An 18,062-nucleotide genomic window follows, 5' to 3' on the forward strand; every position below is an offset into this window, starting at 1 on the left:
GCTTCCTGGAACACCCTCTGGGTCCTGGGAACTGGCAGTTCCCTTCCAACCATCCCCCGGAGCCCACTTAAGAATCGACAGCTCAGCTGCTGTGGGTGAAGCTCTTAGGAACAGGCCAGGAATGATCCAGGGCCAGCCTGCTCCGGGGACAGCCACAGAAATTGTGCTGCCCCAGTGCAGCCAGAGCATGGGAAGTAAGTCACGTCCTGTGTCAGTGAGCAAAGAACCGAGAACGTGTGCATTCGTGTGTGTGTGTGTATGTGTGTGTGTGCAGGCACACGTGTCTCAGTGAGTCAGTGTGACCCTGCTCCAAACAGCTTCTCCCACCGACAAACGTGCTTGTGTTTTCAGAGCTGAGCCTAGCCAGGCTCACCCACCCCCACGAAAGCCTGGGATCTGCCACTCTTTTAGGAATGCGGGATTAGGAATTGAGAAACAGGGTTCTTTCCAAGAGAATTTTTTTATTATTATTATTTTTCTCTCTTAATTGGATTCAATGTTTCTTGCACCTGACACACAGCCTCTCTGGTGGGGAATTTGGGTTTGTGCAAAGCCAAAAACAATTGTGCCCTCTCGGACCCCAGCCAGCAGCATGGCTGACCTTGACTTGAGCCCCTCTCCCCTGTCTCTGGGCTTCCCTGCTCCCTTCCCTGCACGTCCCCACTTCTGACCCCTGAGTCTGGCCACCCCCCTGAACTCTCCCTGTCCCCGGAGCATCTTCAGAGGGCCCAGGAGGGATGGGGCCTCCGTAATGCAAAAGTGCCTGAGATGGTTCTTGAAATGCCCTCTTTGTTTCCCTTCTGCTAAGGCTGCCCGATGCCACCCTCCTGCCTCCCTACCCAGGACCCTTGCTGGGACGCCCACCAAAGGGCCTCAAGGAAAAACTCAGCAGCTGAGCCATGCTGGAGGCCTGGGCTCATGCCCAGAGTCTCCCTGGCCCGTCCAGACTATCGCTGGCAAAGCCCTAGGCTGACAACACTGCCCAGCCTGTTGGACTAACACTGTGGATGCTGCCTCAACTGCCGGCCTAAGAAACCCAAATCGCCTTCCTGCCCTTTCTCCTTCCAGCCCCTTCCCAGGGCCTGGCTCCCTGATGTCCAAAAAGTTGCTTCTAGCTTCTCTCCCTGATGCCGACAGCTGCTGTATGGGGAGTGATCGGGTGCTCTGGGGTGGTAGACGGTCTTGTGTTGCATATAAAAACATGGTGATGCTCTAAATATCTAAGAATATTGGTCCCCTGAAGTGATTCTTGCGGCATCCCCTTCTCTCTGACCCTCCCCACTGCCCCTTGGCCCCACGCCCGGGAAAGCCCAGGTTACACGGGACTACTGTTGCCAGGTTGGGATTCTAGACAAAAATCCTAGAACTCCTTTCTTGCTAGAAATCACCAATACAACCCTTAGTTCCACAGATATAGTTTTCCGTATAGTTTATAAACATGATAAGACATACAGTTAGGTAAGGGAGTAGGGAAAGGGCCTGTGCATTTGTGTATATATATGTAGAGAGTGTGTGTATATATATAAGTGGACATAGTTATAAAACTGCACCTCCTGTGAGAACCCCATTGCACATGATGAAGTTCTAAATTTCAGCCTCTGATGATCTTGCCTTTGGTAACTGGTTCTTGGAGCCCAGCAGCTGGGCCTGGTCTGCCAGGGTTGCCTGAGACATCAGGAATGAGAGGCCTCACCCCCAAAGGAGGGACTGAAGGTGGCACATGGTTGGATTCAGGGCAGGGTGACTAAGTGACCTCAGGCAAGAGCCAAAATGCCACCTGCTCACGTGCCCCCACATAGCTGGCAGACCCAGCCTCTTGTCTGTTCGCTGAGTCCTGCTTCCTCCAGGGGTGGCGGGGCCCCTTCAGACATCTCCAAATGACCAGGATTCCACAGAGCTCTGCTCCTGTGGGGCACTGTCCCATTGTTGCTAATGAAGGATTCACCTTGCGGCCTTAACTGCCTTGCTGGGTGAATGCTGTCCATGGGTGCTCGGCGAGGGGGCTGGCTGGGAACAGCTGGGTGGGATGCACTAAACCCCCCTCTGCTTGGGGCTGTACACTTTGGGTTTATAATCCACCGGCCAGGGCCCAGACAGCAGCCGAAGCCTCTACCAGCCTTTGCCTGAAACCCAGCAGAACCTCCACTTGTAAAAATAGAAAAGAAATCCCGTTCCTTGGTGGACATGTAGCAGTGCTGGGTGCTGGCACCCTGCGTCCTCAGCGGAGAGTGACCACCAGCCCCAGTATCCAGGCCAGGAGTGAGGCCCTCAGGGAGGTGCCCAAAGAGGCCTGCTGCACCCCGCTGGGGGCACGGATGGGGGTCCTGCGGGCACACTTGCCCTTCCTCTTGGGCCGTGACGTGGGCATGAAGTCAAAGCTGAACTTGTGCTGGTAGTCAGGGGCGTAGTCCTGCAGCTCGGGGGCCTGCTTCCCGGAGCCTGCCTTTGAGACCTGGTTGCGATTCCTATGGCTGGTGCAGTTCTTGCCTGGTTTCTTGGAGCCCGACCGAGAGCCGGGCAGATGGCCGTGCGGGTGGCCCTTGTCCCTGGTGGGGCCGTGGAGGGGCGGGTGGTGCTCCTTGCGGGAGGCCCTGTCGGTGGTGGTGAGCGTGTGCGACTTGATCTGGTGTGGGGACGCCGGCCCCGTGCAGTTCCGGAAGTCCTCGGCCCTCAGCAGCTTCAGATCCTGGCCGTGCAGACGCTCGGGGGACACGCAGGGGACCGCCGAGCTGGAGCCCCGGAACCTCTGCAGCCATTCCCACAGGGAGCGTGCCCGGCAGCCACAGTCCCAGGTGTTCCCGTTGAGGCGGAGGAACTCCAGGGCACTCAGGGGTGCCAGGCAGTCACCTGGCAGCTCAGAGAGACTGTTGTTGAAGAGGAAGAGGGTGGTCAGCCTGCGGAGGTCGTGGAAAGCCTTGTGATGGACCCACTGCAGCTGGTTCTCGTGCAGCAGCAGCCGGTCCAGATTCACCAGGCCCCGGAAGGTGTCCTGGCCCAGGCTCCACAGCTTGTTGCCGTGGAGAAACAGGTGGCTGAGGTTGACCAGGTCCACAAAGATGTCATCCTGGAGATACTCGATGTGGTTGTCCTGAAGGTAGAGGTACTGCAGGCTGTGCAGGCCGCCAAAGATGCCGGCCGGCAGGGCGCTGAGCCCACACTTATAGAGGTAGAGGGCGTGGAGCTTCACCAGGCCCTGGAAGGTCTCGGGGGCCAGCGTCCGCAGCTGCCGGTTGTCGCCGAGGTCTAGCTCCTCCAGGTGCACGAAGCCCTGGAAGGTGTTGGGGTCGATGAAGGTGATGTTGTTGGAATAGATCCACAGGGTGACCATTGCGGGGCTGAAGTGGCCCTGCCGGAGGAGGGTGATGTGGTTGTTCTGCAGGAAGATGCGCTCGCTGTCCTCCGGGATGCCCTCGGGGATGGCGGCGAAGTTGTGCGCCTGGCAGCTGACCGTCATGGGCGCGGGGTAGCACACGCAGTCCCGCGGACAGCCGCCGCCCAGGGGCAGCTCCCCGGCCAGCAGCAGCAGCAGCAGTTCCACACAGAACCCTGGAAGGGAGAGAGAGAGCACAGCCAGGTCACGGGGGTCTGCCCGGGAGGTGGGAGACACTCGGAGAAGCCGGGCTCCACGGATACGTGAGCCTCCTTGATCGCCGGGGGTCTGTCCTCGTCTTAGCCGTACTCAGCTATCTGGGGTCTGGGGTCATAGCCCCCTGACTCCTGATGGCTTCCCACGCCCTGGCGCTCCACCTCTTCTGGGGGTTTCTATTCCAGCCTGGGTTGTGAGGTGGGTTGGTGCAGAGGCTGCAGTCCCCCTACATCTGGCGGACTTCTTTAGCCCCACCCAGCAAGCCCCTAGCCCCGCCCACAGCTTCTTGGCCCCGCCCCCTTAGGCCCTGTCATCCTGGCTAGGATTGGGATCACCGCCCATGGACCCAGCAGCCAGCCTCGGGGGTGCTGTTCCCCCGGGGTCCCAGCTCTGCCACTTACTTGCCTTTATCTGCATGAGCAGATAGTGGGGCAGGCTCCTGTTCTAACAAAGTAAATATCTCATATGGGCTCCTGAAGAGTCTTTTTATTTCAATTATTCCCAATAACAAAGCAAGCAGGCATGTCACCAAAGTTTATCTTGAAAGATTTCTCATTTACAGTGCCTTTCACGTCCTCAAACATGCATCATCCCCCATGACTTAAGTTTCCTCATTTCTAAGTAATAATAGTTCTTACCTGCAAAGGACACGTGTGTGTGTGTGTGTGTGTATTTGTGTGTGTGAGATAGAGAGAGAGGGACCGAGAGAGAGGAGGACTGCGGAGAACACCAGGACTGATGGTTCTGGGGTCCTAGGAGCAGCCAGAGAGAGACTGCCCCCCACTGCGGTCCACTGTCTGGTCCCTCACCTCTCCCCGCCTCTCTGGAGATCCCAGGCTACCACTGCAAATCAGGCCTTGCCTCTTGATTGTCCGGAGCATTTCCTCTGTAGCTTCTCTCTAATTGGGCATTAATTAGGCATTCGTTAATGGATCCTTAAAATAATTTATTTTCGGATGTGTCCAGCCTGTGGTCGGATAACAGTCACGCACTCATTATCGCAGCAGCCTCATTATGGATGATCGTCATTACCTGCCTTTTCCCAGGGTCGCAGCTGCCCCAGGGAGCCTGGCAGGCGCGCCAGTGTTGTGGGGACCGGCTCCAGGCCTTTAGACCCCCGCCCTGCAGGGCCAGGCCGTCATCTCGTCCCTGCCAGGGATGGCTTCCTGATCCTTCCCTTCCAGCTTGGCCGATCACAGGCCTCTGGGGAGAGCTGGGTGCCTGGGGCACCTCAGCTGGTTCTTCCAGCTGCCAGCTGTGCCCAGAGCATATTGGATGAGAGAACTAGCCCTCCCGGCCACTCTCGGGCTGGCCCCTACTCCCAGCCTCAGGCCAGCCGCTGCCCCAGAGCTGCCTTCCCCGGGCTCCAGCAGACCTCACCACCCCTGCCACCCTCTCTTTCCTCCCAGAAACGGCGTCGTAAATAAGTGACAGCTCCCAGCTGTTGGGAGTTATGGGCTCCCAGAGAGTGGCAGCTGCTTCCTGTCCCCCTGTAATCACCCGGCTTCAACAACGTTTCCAACACATAAAAATCATCGCACATAATTCGGTTTCTGCATAATTGTGTTGGGTTGCGATTTCAGAGCAATTATGACCTCGGCGGTTGTGGCGATGGTGGCAGAGCAGCTGTGAGTTCCCATTCTGGGCTGGGCCATGCTCTCTGCGGCCCTTGCCCCGCTTCAGTCATGGCCACCATTGAACAGTCCGCAGCCCCAGCCCCAGGCAGGGGGTGCCTTTTCTGACTCAGTTTCCCCATGTATAACAAGAGTAGGAGAGGATCGCTACGCCTGCACTCCCCGAGTGGAGTCTGACCTCCAGCCCACTACTGCCCACCTAGGTCTGGCCAGGGGGCCCCAGCCCTTCAGGAGGAGACTCTGCTGTGAGAGGATCCCCTAGGAGCCTGGCCCCCAAACTCAGGCTGACTCTCAGGGAGCCTGCCCACTGCCTTGAGCCTCCAACACCCGGGCTGGGAGGAGGGCCCAGCACATACCGTTTGCACCTTCCACACAGCCTGCCACCCCATCTCCCCTCACTCATCTCTGCTCCTCTGCCCGGCCCATATGGCCCTGGGGAGGCACCCCCACCCTGACACCCCAGGGAGCCCAGGGTCCCCTTCCTAGCTCAGGGATGGACATTCAGGGCGCCCACTGTGCTGAAGGGGACAGGGCCACAAAAGACCCCCAATTCCACCCCCTGGGGTCCTACAAAGACAAGGCACTTCCTTCCTTTAAGTCAGGCAGGGAGTGCGGCCCGCGGTGGGAGCAGGCTGAACCCTGGCAGGCTCAGTGTTAATACCACCGACATTTGTGCAGCTTATAGAGTTTACAGAGTGCTCTGCTCACATTCCTCGGAGCCTCAGAACTACCCTGTGTGGTGGGGGGGGGTGGGGGAGGAGGTTTCCTGCCCCCTGACCTGGGGTGGGGCAGACAGCCCTTCTGCCCGCTACTGTGGCTCTGTCTCTGAAAGGCCCTGGGTGGGGGTTCTCTGAAGTCATCCTCAGAGAAGCTGGGGGTGCTCCATAAAAGCCACACCCCTCCCTCAGGCACATGCCCCTGGGGGTGTTGGGGTACAGGGGAAGCCAGGCAAAGACCCCGGTTTGGGTAAAAGAGCCAAAAGTCCAAAAATCTAGGCGTGGCCTTAGCAGTTGGCATATGAACACATTTTGGTGGGTGGGAGGGATCAGATATCGTGGGCAGGGGAAGGGGTATAAAGGTGGCACTCAGGGCAGGAGCCTGAGAAGGGGCTGTTCCTCTGAGAGGGGCCCAGGAGGAGGCAGGGACCCCAGGAGATGCTTAGAGCTGCTCTCCATCCTCTGGTACCATCCAGATGCCAGGGGACCCGGGCCAGTGACCCCTGACCCCTCTCACCGGGCACTGCAGTGGGTCTCAGATGAGTCTGCTTCTCCAACCTGGAAGCTGGTCCCGTCTCCAAGGCCCTCGACCCGCTCTCCCAGCCTACCCTACCACCTCTGACCGAGCCAGCGTGTGCCCTGGTCATGGATCATTACCCTGCCTATTTCTTCCCAGGGAGGCTGGCACTGCTTCGCCACAGCTCCTCCTGTGCCCCTGCGCCCGCTCTGTGTGGCCCACAGGAGCCCCGACCCACTGATTACTGATTAATGTACTAACAATGACACTGGTGCCTTTGCTGTGCATTTTAAGATTACAAATTAGCATGGTTACATGTCTCCGTGGAGGAGCCTTATGCTTCCTCCCATCAGCTTCCTTGCCCCTTCCTGGGGAGCAGGAGGTCACTCTACCTGAGGGGGCTGGAGAAAGTAAGGTGCGGACTCAAACTCTGGACTTCCTCTGGCTCTCGTCCTCCACTGTCTCCTCCCCTGATCCCCTTTCCTCCCCCTGCTCCCTGCTCCAGGGCATCCACCTGATTGTCTGCTCGGCTGCTCCCGGGCCTCCTGGCCTCCCACACACAGATCTGCAGCCTCATTCATTCCTTCCTCCGTTCAACACTTGCCGCCAAAGTCCTGGAGTATGCAGCGTGCCAGGATAGGGAGGGGCCTGGGAAGAACTTGGCAGGTGGGTTCAATTCCTGGGTTGGGAAGATGCCCCTGGAAAAGAAAATGGCAACCCACTCCAGTATTCTTGCCTGGAGAATCCCATGGACAGAGGAGCCTGGCGGACTATAATCCATGGGGTTACAAAGAGTCAGACACAACTGAGAGACTGAGCACACGCACGCAAGCAGATGGGGGTCTCAATACCAGACTGTCCAGCAGGTGCCAGGCCCAGAGTAGGCGCCTCGGTGTGTGCATGGGGAAGGCACTTGCTGCCTCGTGCCACTTCCTCCATGAAGTCTTCTTGCTCCCCTGCCAGCACAAAGGATATGCAGAAAAGGAGAGCCATCACCGTCTTCATGTCCTGAGTGTGTGTGTGTGTGTGTGTGTGCGCGTGTCAGTGCACGCTCAGTCGTGTCTGACTCTTTGCGCCCCCATGGACTGTAGCCCACCAGGCTCCTTTGTCCATAGAATTTTCCAGGCAAGAATATTGGAGTACGTTGCCATTTCCTACTCCAGGGGATCTTCCTGACCCAGGGACTGAATCCACATCTCTTGCATCTCCTGCATTGGCAGGTGGATTCTTTAGCACTGTGCCACCTGGGAAGCCAGTCTTCATGTCCTCTTTGCCTCAAATCCCCAAATCCCTCACCTGCTGAGCAGGGACCTGTGAGGATCTGGGTGAGTAGCCTGGGCTTGGGCAGGCCCCTCACCCAGACTCAGCAGCCCATTCATAAGCTGTGCCTATGAAAGGTTCCATAGGGGCTGGACCTCATGGGCTGGGTGGAAAGGGCATTCTAGGCAGAGGGCAACACGTGCCAAGGTCCTGAGGTGGGGAAGGAGGCAGCAGGCCCTCTTACCTCAGCCCTTCTTTTAGCCTCTAAGTAGCTTGAACTCCCTATGAGACTGTAACTACGGCTTAAGCTGGGTGAGGGCTACCCAGGGCTGGGGAGGCCAGAGAGCTCCCCACTGAGACCAGCACCACTGATAGGGGCCCTGCTCCTGTCTCAGGGGCCCTGCAGCTTCCCTGCCCCCAGAAACAGGAAGGGAGCTAACCAAACAGGACCCAAACCTGTACCAGAACCGAGTAGCAGGTTCCTTACATGTTATCCTCCTGATCCACCACAGGTGGGAGGCACAGAGAGGAGGGGCCAGCTAAGGCCACACCGCTGGCAAGCAGGACAGTGGGGGCATCCTTGTCTGAGAGCTGGTTCACCCTCCCCGGCCCCAAGGTCTCGGGCCTCACTCTGGCCTGAGTCTGGTGCCTGCCCCTCCCCACACCCGTGTAGGGTGCCAGCCCAGTGGGCTGATATCCCCTGGAGCCACCAGGCAGCTCCGTGGGGCTCTGGAGGCTTAGAGACCGGTCAGCCGTGTGGTCAGTCCCCCTGCCTCTGCAGCCTGAGCCCCCTGCACGGGGCTCAGCTCCTGGCCCCCCTGCTGCCCCAGCCTGGACTGGCGCTCCTCTCTAAGCCAATCGATGCTAACGGGATGGCTCTGCCGCCAATAACGGCCTCAGGCCAAGCCGGCTGTGCTCACAGAGTGACTGGCGCCTCCGGCCAAGCGGTACTGCCCCTCTGTGCCACACCCAAGCCAACTTCTGGAGACAAAGAAGCCGGCAGGGATGGAGCTGAGTTTCCCTCCTCTCATCGTCTCCATGCCGCATGTCCTGCCTCCAGCCTTCTGCACTCGCCATCCACTCTGCTGGAACCTTGCCCCAGGACACCTGCAGGGATCCTGCCCTCACCTCTCCGTTCAAGCCCCTCCCCATGTCACCTGCTCAGGGAGGCCTTCCCCAGCAGCCTTTGAAAATATTTGTTTATTTATTTAGGGGCTTCCCTGGTGGCTCAGACAGTAAAGAATCTGCGTGCAATGCAGGAGACCTGGGATGGAAAGATCCCCTGGAGAAAGGCATGGCAACCCACTCCAGTATTCTTGCCTGGAGAATCCCATGGACAGAGGAGCCTGGTGGGCTACAGTCCATGCGGTGGCAAAGAGTTGGACACAGCTGAGTGACTAATACTTTCAATCCATTTATGGTTTTTGGCCGCACCACTCGGCTTGTGGGTTCTTAGTTCCCCACCCAGGGTTGGAACCCAGGCCCTCGGCAGTGAGAGCACAGAGTCCTAACCACTGGACCGCCTGGGAATTCCGCCCCCGCAGCCTATTTTAAATGACCCCTTCTCTGTTTTACTTTTCCCCATAACATTTCTTCTTTCCTAATAAATTCCCGTCACTTTTTAATTGATGTTATTTTCTGTCTTCCCTCACTTGAGGGGCAGTTCCATGAGGAGTGATTTTGTCTAGTGTTCCCTGCTGTACCCTCAGGGCCTAGAGCAGTGCCTGACACACAGTAAGTACTCAGGAAGAAAGCCCTAGGCCCAGAGCCTGGCTCATAGTAGGTGCTGAATAAACATAATGGTCTTGATTAGTACACAGGCCTCCGGGGTGACCAGAGACTCAGCTGAGGCTCTCTCTCGAGGGGCCCTTGACCAGCACAGAGGTGACAGAGGAGGACTCGGGCAGGGAGGGAACATGCCAGGTCTGCCTGGGGCCTGGGGCAGGGTGACCAGCACAGGTGTGTCTGGGACTCAGGAGCTTCCCAGGACACAGGACTTTCAGTGCTAATATCTGAAAGTCCCAAACAAATGTCAGTCAACCTATCTGGGGGCCAGGAGTGCCGTGGACCCCCAAAAAAACTCCTGGCCACAGGATGAGGAGCGAGTTAACAGGCAGGCATGAGGCACGATTGTTCTCCAGACCCACATCTCAGGCCCCGTGGCTGCAGCTTGGGGCCTAGACAGAGCCTGTGTGTGTGTGTGTGTCTCTGCACATCTACATGTATGTTTATCTATGTGTGTGGACATGTCCGTGTGCACATACCTGTGTGCCCACATGTGCATATTTCAGCACACCTTTGTCTCTGGAGACCATCGCGGGAGCTGGCCACCCAGCCCTTTCATCATGAGCGTTCCTGAGCTCCACCTGGGGGGGGGGGCAGGGCCCTCTTCCGAGGAGAGGCACACCCGCCCGTGACATCCCCGTCTTATCTCAGCGCCCACTCTGGCTTTGCCTATAGCTCCCGCTCTCCTCCTGACACGCTGAATTACGTACCCACTCCAAGCCCCTCCAGCACACCAGGATCACTCTCAGCTGGGAAGAGGGCGGCACCTTATTGGAATAACCTTCCAGCTTTCATCTGCTGCAGCTAGTTCCCCGAGTGGGCCTGGCTAGGAATGCCATGCTAATTGGGCCGCCAAGCTCTCAGGAGGCCTTGTTGGAGCAAACTCAGCCTCCTCTATCCTCTGTCCATCACCTCCTCGCTGCGGGGGTCCCTGCGTGGGATGGAGAGGTGGAGGGGTACACTGGAGGCTGGCACAGGCAGCTCTGTGTCCATGAACTGCCTGGGCCTGGGACCAGTCCCAAAGGCAGCACATTTCAGCTGGACAAGCTCAGACAGGTCACCAAACCTCCACAGCCTCAGCTTCTAAGTTCGGGAATGGGGACTTAGAGCCCTTGCCTTCTTGGGTGTTGGCAACACTCATTGAGGCTGTGCTCTGCACTGGTACCCAGACCGGCTGCAGGGCGGGGCATCCCCAAGGCTGAGGGCTGCATTACCATTACCGCTACTCCATCAGAGGATGCCACTGAATCCCTGCACTGCACCCCATGGACCTTAGCTTTCACCCCACCCTCCCTGGTGCTCCCAGACCCCAGAGGCCTGGCAGAGGGACCTGACGGATTAGATTCCAAGTCAGGGCTCAACCTCAAGTTCCTGCCAGGCCTTGGCTGTGGGGGACAAGGTCTTGACCTTTGTACTTGGCCCTCTCTCCCAGCCCATCTCCCCACACACTGCCAGCCCTCTGCACAAAGCCCAGGTCATATGAGCTCTATCTTCACTTTACAAAGCTGCCCTGGGGCTTATAATATGTGTTCACTGCTATTCAAATTTGCTTCTCAGTTTGTGGGCCCCAGAACCCGGGCTGTGGCCACCAGGAGGACTCCAAGGCTTGGGACAAGGGCCTCTAGAGCCAGCCCTTCCCAACGGCTTTGGAGAAGGCTCTGGGCCCTGTCTCCTCCATCTGGAACCAACTATCTGTCCCTACAAACCCTAGAAAACTGTAGGCCCACCTGCAGCCATACAGGTCCCCTGACACCCACGTGGTGTGATTACTGGGGCTAGGACCTCGCAGGGGTGGGACAGTCCTCAGGGGCAGGTGTCCATTGAGATGCCTTCCTAGGGGGCTCCTGAGGGCATGTGAGAGAGGGGAGTTGGGGGAATGTTCTATCAATCCCTGAAGGAAAACAGAAGATGGAACCCAGCCTTTGAGAAGCAGGTGCAGAGCTCTTCACCAGGGCCCCTCATTCTGAGTTCCTAGAGCAGCCACTCCTTCCTTGCTGTTTGTGAAAGGCCTTCAGAACTCACTTCCTGTTTATTGATCACCCCATTCTGAATCTATCCTCCAGTTCTTCCATTCATGTGAGGAACAGCTCCGTGCTACAAAAGTAAGAGACATGACTCCTTCCCTCGTGGAGCTTACAGTCTAGGGGGAGATGATTTAAACAACCAGATATGCCCAAACTGATACAGGGTGGTGGGCACTGGGGACACTGGAAGGGGGTTTAAGACAGATGAATGGACGGCCTCTCTGAGCAGTGGGTGACACTTGGGTTGACACCTAATATTAAGAAGGAGCTGAAGAGCAGCTTTCCAGGCAGTGGGAACTACAGGTATATAGGTCCTGGGAGCAGAACTGAACTTGGTGTGGATGAGAGGGGCATGTGATGGGGTCAAAAAAGTCTTTAAAAGGCTCAGTCAAGAGTTTAGTTCTGGGACTTTCCTGGTGGCACTGTGGATAAGAGTCCACCTGCCAATGCCAGGGACATGGGTTCGATCCCTGGTCGGGGCAGATCCCACAGGCCACAAAGCAACTAAGCCTGTGTGCCACAGCTACTGAGACTGTGCTCTAGGGCCCGGGAGCTGCAACTAGTAAAGCCTGTGTAACCTAGAGCCTGTGCTCCACAGCTACTGAGCCTGCACTCTAGAGCCCGTGTGCCACAACTACTGAGCCCATGCGCAGCAACTACTGAAGCCTGTGCGCCTACAGCCACGTTCCGAAACAAAAGAAGCCACGGCAATGAGAGGCCGGCGCGCCACACCGAAGAGCAGGCCCTGCTTGTCGCAGCTAGAGGAAGCCGGCACACAGCAAGGAAGACCCGGCACAGCCACAAATAAACAGAGTTTGGATCTGATTCTGTTTCTGGCAGGAAACTGAAGTACCAGCAACCTGATCAGATTTGGGGGGGAGCGTGGATTTGTGGGAGCAAGAAGGGAGGCAGGGAGGCCTACGGCTGTCATCCGTGAGAGACATGGAGGATTCGGAAGGGGACAGGGCCATGGAACCAGACAGCAGTGGACATGTTGAGAAACATCTGGGTTGCAGAACTGACGGGCCATACGCATGGACCGTTGTGAGGGAGACAGGAGGCTGCAGAGGCTAAGAGTACAGCAAGATGGGAGGAGACTAGGAAAACAGACGTCGGGGCCACGAAGAGCTCCGCTTAGGATGAACAAAGTCATAAATCTTACAGAGATGATTAGCTGGAGGCTGGGTGTACAAAACTGAAGCCCAGAGGTGAGAAGCACACTTGGGAGGCATCGGCATAGAGATGGTATTTCCATCCATGGGAATGGATGAGGGCACCTTTGAGAGTCAAGAGAGAAGTTAGAGTCAGGACTTCCCTCGTGGTCCCATGGTTAAGACACTGCACTTCCAACGCAGAGGGTGTGGGTTCAATCCCTGGTCAGGGAAGTTCCACATGATGCATGGCATAGCCAAAAAAAAAGAGACTGCAAGAAGATAGAGGATTGAGGACTCTGGCAACACAGCAATTCTGAAGGTGTGAAAAGGAGAAGGAATGGGTGATGAGGTCAGAGGAAAGCCTGGAAAGGGCAGCGTGACCAAAGCCAAGAGTGTTTCGAGAAGGAAGGAGGAATCAGTTGTGATGAGAGTGGCTGAGAGTTTCTGTGAGGACTGGAGAGTGTATCTGACAACGTGGAGGTAATGGGTGATGCTGGAAAGTTCATTGCCGGTAGAAAGGAGCGGGCAGAAGCACGTGGGAGTGGGATGAAGCGTGGCTGGGAGCTGAGGAGCGGAGACAGCCCTGCATCAGTCAGGACAGGCTGGGGCACCCTGACGCGACAAGGGACCCAGAATCTCCATGGCCGCAGCAACAGAGACTGGCTCCTCGCTCAGGCAGGGCAGCTGCCGCTCTGCTCAGGGACGCAGCGGGAGCGCTTACCCTCCACCCAGGACGCTGCTGGTCTCCTGGCAGAGGGGACGAGGACTGGCACTGGAGGCTTTCGTTTCCAGGGGTGTATGTCACTCTGCTTCACGCTTCACTGGTCAAGGTCCTTCAGAGGGCCCAGCCTGTCATCGGTAGGAGAGGGATGAAGGCCCCCAGGGGACTCCGGGATCAGGAGCTGGGAGCACCCAGAGGCCACTCATTAGGGAAGCTTGGCTGCAAAGGGAGCAGAGAGTCTGGGCAGGACCCGAAGTGGCGTAGGGTCCAGGGAGGTTGTTTGTTTTCTAAGATGGAAGAAAAGACACTAGAGTCTGCGTGTTCCTGTGGATGATCCAGGAGAAAAGGGAGAAAGAAACTGATGCCTTAGGAGTGAGAGGACCAAACAGACCAAGATCCAGAGGTCCAAAGGAACACCTCCGGCGCAGGTGTTCCTCCTGAAGAGAGGAGGATGTGTTAGCTTCTGAGAGCTTCTATTTCCTCCCGGAAGTAAGTGGGGTCATCAGCCGACAGCGGAGGGAAGGGAGAAGGTGGGAGTTTGAGGAGGAAGAAAACGGACCTCTGTGTGGTGAGAAATCAAGCCACCCGGGTCACACAGGGTCTGTGGGGACAAGGAGATAAAGTGCCTGCAAACCCAGGTTTCCACGGCCACTGTCCCAGGCTCTGCCCAAGTTCTCCTTACCTTTCACTGGACAGGTGGGGCTGTCTGGCCCCTCCCACGAAACCTGCTCAGGTCACTCCCCTGCTGACATTACACTGTGTGTGTGCGTGTGTGTGCTCAGTAGTGTCTGACTCTTTGCAACCCCATGGACTGTAGCCCACAAGGCTCCTCTGTCCATGGAGTTTTCCAGGCAAGCATACTGGAGTGGGTTGCCACTTTCTACTCCAGACCCAAGGATGGAACCTGCGTCTCTTATGTCTCCCGCATTAACAGGCAGGTTCTTTACTACTAGCGCCACCTGGAAGCCCTGAAGGTACATTAGCTCAGCAAATATTCACTCCCCCACTTTCCTCTGACCAGGCACCGTGCCAAGAGGGCTCTGGGGATAAAAGACCCAGTTCCTGGCTTCCATGAGCTGACGGTCTTCCCCAGATGCCTTCAGGAGCGTATGTTGTGGACATCTGTCACTCTTGTCAGCCACCCAGCAGCTAAACCCTCTTCCTGTACTTGGGAGATCTTCCAGTTTATGTAGATGAGCCTTTCCTTCCCTGTGGAAGCTGAAAAGGTCCAGCCCTCACTTTCCCAGCCTCCCTTGAAGCTCTGCCAAGACCCAGGGTCGGGGCTCTGCCACTCGACACGACTACCCCAGACTTCTGAGCTGGGAGTTAATGAGGTGGATACATGGGGGGCTGAGCAGGGCCCACACTTGCCAGGATGGCAGCAGCGGCAGAGCCAAAGGGGGCAGAAGCGGTGGTGAGAACCTTGGAGGGGCTCCCTGGAGGTGTCTTTGCTTTCACTTGGGCTGTTGTTCCTACCTGTGGAGTCCCCAGCCCTCTGGGAGATTCTGTGAAGGACTCAGTATACTTCCAAAAAAAATGCCTTTTATTTAGTCAAGGCAGGTGTCTGTTGCTTGCAAATAAGAATCCTCACAGATGTGAGGTCCCTCCTGCCAGACTCCCAAACCCTCCACGGTCTGGCCCTGCTCCCCCAATTCCTGCTCTTTCTGTGGGAGCAGTGTCCTAAGTTTCCTTGGGGTTGGGGGGAACCACCCCCAGCTAGTGCCGGGTATGTGGAGCTTATCCAAGCATGTCTGGTGAGTGCATGAATGAATGACTTCGCTGATGTAATTCTAGCCCAAAGCAAGGAAACCAGGTGCTAGAGTTGGCTGAGATGGCTTGTTATGGGTAAACACGTGCATGCGTGCCCAGTCAGATCTGACTCTTTGTGACTCTATTGACTGTAGCCCGCCTGGCTCCTATGTCCATGGGATTATCCCAGCAAGAATACTGGAGTGGGTTGCCATTTCCTCCTCCAGGGGAATTTTCCCGACTCAGGGATCGAACCTGCATCTCCTGCATTGGCAGGCGGATTATTTATACCACTTGAGTCACCTTGGAAGTCCAAATATTTACAATATATATTTTACAGTAAGTTTTAGCAGTAGGAGAGACCTCATGCCGAAGAGGGTAATTTACCAGGCATTTCAGGCCTCACCTCACAGACCTTTCTCTTTTGACCCTTTTGCAGAATCTCTCTTGATCGGCTCCTTAAGACACTCGGCAGGGAATTCTTCAAATGCATCTGTGATGTTCTGTGTGTTAAACTGAGCAGCGGGCTCAGGGATGTTAACTTTCGTATTCTTTATACCTTATATTTGCTTACATTTACTCTTCAATAAAAGAAATAAATCACACAGAAAAAAAATACCCTGCCGAGTTTAGCTGAGAATCTTAGGTCCCAGGCCTTGAATTGCTGTCTCCTCCCTGCTGGTGGAGCCCCGTACTTTCTTCAGGGACCCTCGTCTGGCCAGCCACCAGCACAGGGCAGCCTCTGACCCTTATCCAGAGAGCTTTAGTCCAGGCAGCAGGGGGCTTCCCAGCGTCCCCAGGCCCTACCTATTTTCCCCCACAAGGTTCTTCTTTAAAGTCACCCTTCCTCACTTGTTTTAGCTTTAAAATCAGTTCAGTTCAGTTCAGTTCAGTCGCTCAGTCGTGTCCGACTCTTTGCAACCCCATGAATCACAGCACGCCAGCCTCCCTGTCCATCACCAACTCCTGGAGTTCACTCAAACTCATGTCCACAGAGTCGGTGATGCCATCCAGCCATCTCATTCTCTGTCGTCCCCATCTCCTCCACCCCCAATCCCTCCTAGCATCAGACTCTTTTCCAGTGAGTCAACTCGTCGCATGAGGTGGCCAAAGTATTGGAGTTTCAGCTTTAGCATCAGTCCTTCCACTTGCCAATTGTGGAAAATGTGAAATGTATAGAACTAAAAAGGGAGAAAAATCACCACAATCCTATTATCCTTGACAATCATCCAGGGGGCCTTCCTGTACCTTCTTACGAGACTTCCTTCATTTACGTAGGGATATATAAAATTTAAATAAAAATTTTATTTAAAGCAATAAAATTGGGATCATGCTATATATGCAGCTCTGTAGCCTGCGTTTTCTGCCTAACTTATTCATTCGTTCAGCTGCTCTCCAGGTGCCTCCATCTGTGAGTCTCTGCTCTAAGGCAGCCTTGGGGAGCCCAGCAGGCAGACTGACCCCACCCTCCAGGAGAATACAGGCTGATGGGAAAACAGACATTCACTGAAGGGCCATATCCATATCTAATCACATTCTGTACTTGGATGGCATCACCGACTCAATGGACGTGAGTTTGAGTAAACTCTGGGAGTTGGAGATGGACAGGGAGGCCTGGGGTGCTGCAGTTCATGGGGTTGCAAAGAGTCAGACACAACTGAGCAACTGAACTGAACTGAAGGAGGAGTATAAGGAGAGAGATCCAGGTAGCCAGGAGATCTGTGGGGGCTCCCCTAGTCCGTGGAGGTGGGAGGGCTGGGAGTCTGAAGATTGAGAAGGACTCCACTGGGGTGAGTGGGCATTCCAGACAGAGGGAACAGCAGATGCTGAGGGTCAGAGGCAACACTCAGTCAAGTGGCAAAAGATCAGGTATGGTTTTCAGAGACCACAGAGGACCCTACTGTGTGGACAGACCATAATTTATTTTTCTGAGACATTTAGATTGTTTTCCGTTTTTCACCGCTATAAATTATCATGGCAAAACTGGTAATATCAGTTGCCTCCTGGGAGACTCTCCTGGAAGCTTAGGGACTGGTGTGGAGGGAAATTCACTTGTATACCTGTCAGGAGTTTTCGATTTATTACCGTGTGAATGTACCTATTGATTCTTTTAAGAGTCAGTTAAGCTAAAACTAAATAATATTGAAATGAACATCCTTATGCACAACGCTTTATCCAAATTTTTTTTTAACTCTTTCCCTAAATCAGAGATTCATTATCAGTCCTCCTGAGACACGATGACAAGTCACCTAGAAAGGTTAGTCCATAGAGCCTTACGTTCCGCGCCCAGGAAGTCACCAACCACGGAGTTTTCAGAGACTTGAACTTTTCCTTTGTCTGCCTTCCCGTCTAGGCTGTGAGCTACTCAGGAGACAAAAGCTGTGTGCCTCCTGCAAAGAGGAGACCTCTGGGGTGGGGAAGCAAAGATTAATGCATGTTGAATCCCTCCTGTGTGACAGATATACCATTCTGGAAGCATCCACATATACTCTTTAGAAGTGTATGTGTGTGTGCTCAGTCGCTTCGTCGTGTCTGACACCTTGTGACCCCCTGGACTGTAGCCTGCCAGGCTCCTCTGTCCATGGGATTTTCCCGCAAGAATACTGGAGTGGGTTGCCATTTCCTCCTCCAGGGGATCTTCCCGACCCAGGGATCGAACTCTCAACTCTTGCATCTCCTGAATTGGCAGACAGATTCTTTACTACTGCATCACCAGGGAAGCCCACTCATTAGATATCCCCCCCAAGATTATTTATTTATATGTGTTTATTGGGCTGCATCCGGTCTTAGTTGCTCACACAGGATCTTCGTTGAGTCGTGTTAGATCTTTGATAGCGCGCACTAACTCTCTAGTTGTGGGCTTAGATTCCTCTTGGCATGTGAAATCCCCACCAGGGATCGAACCTGTGTACCCTG

General features: G+C 55.5%; 1 protein-coding gene across 1 annotated transcript in view; it reads right to left on the minus strand.

The window, feature by feature from the left end:
- Nucleotides 1-258: 258 nt before the first annotated feature.
- Nucleotides 259-18,062, minus strand: part of RTN4RL1 (reticulon 4 receptor like 1) — a 73,901-nt gene continuing 56,097 nt past the window's right edge. The window contains exon 2 of the mRNA XM_055403390.2: nucleotides 259-3,546. Coding sequence (XP_055259365.2) covers nucleotides 2,219-3,546 — 1,328 coding nt within the window. The 3' untranslated portion in view covers nucleotides 259-2,218. The remainder of the gene's footprint in view (nucleotides 3,547-18,062) is intronic.

The sequence above is a fragment of the Moschus berezovskii genome, chromosome 20, assembly GCF_049115385.1.
Source record: "Moschus berezovskii isolate FMDL1 chromosome 20, NW_MosBer_1.0, whole genome shotgun sequence".
Taxonomy (NCBI): Eukaryota; Metazoa; Chordata; class Mammalia; order Artiodactyla; family Moschidae; genus Moschus; species Moschus berezovskii.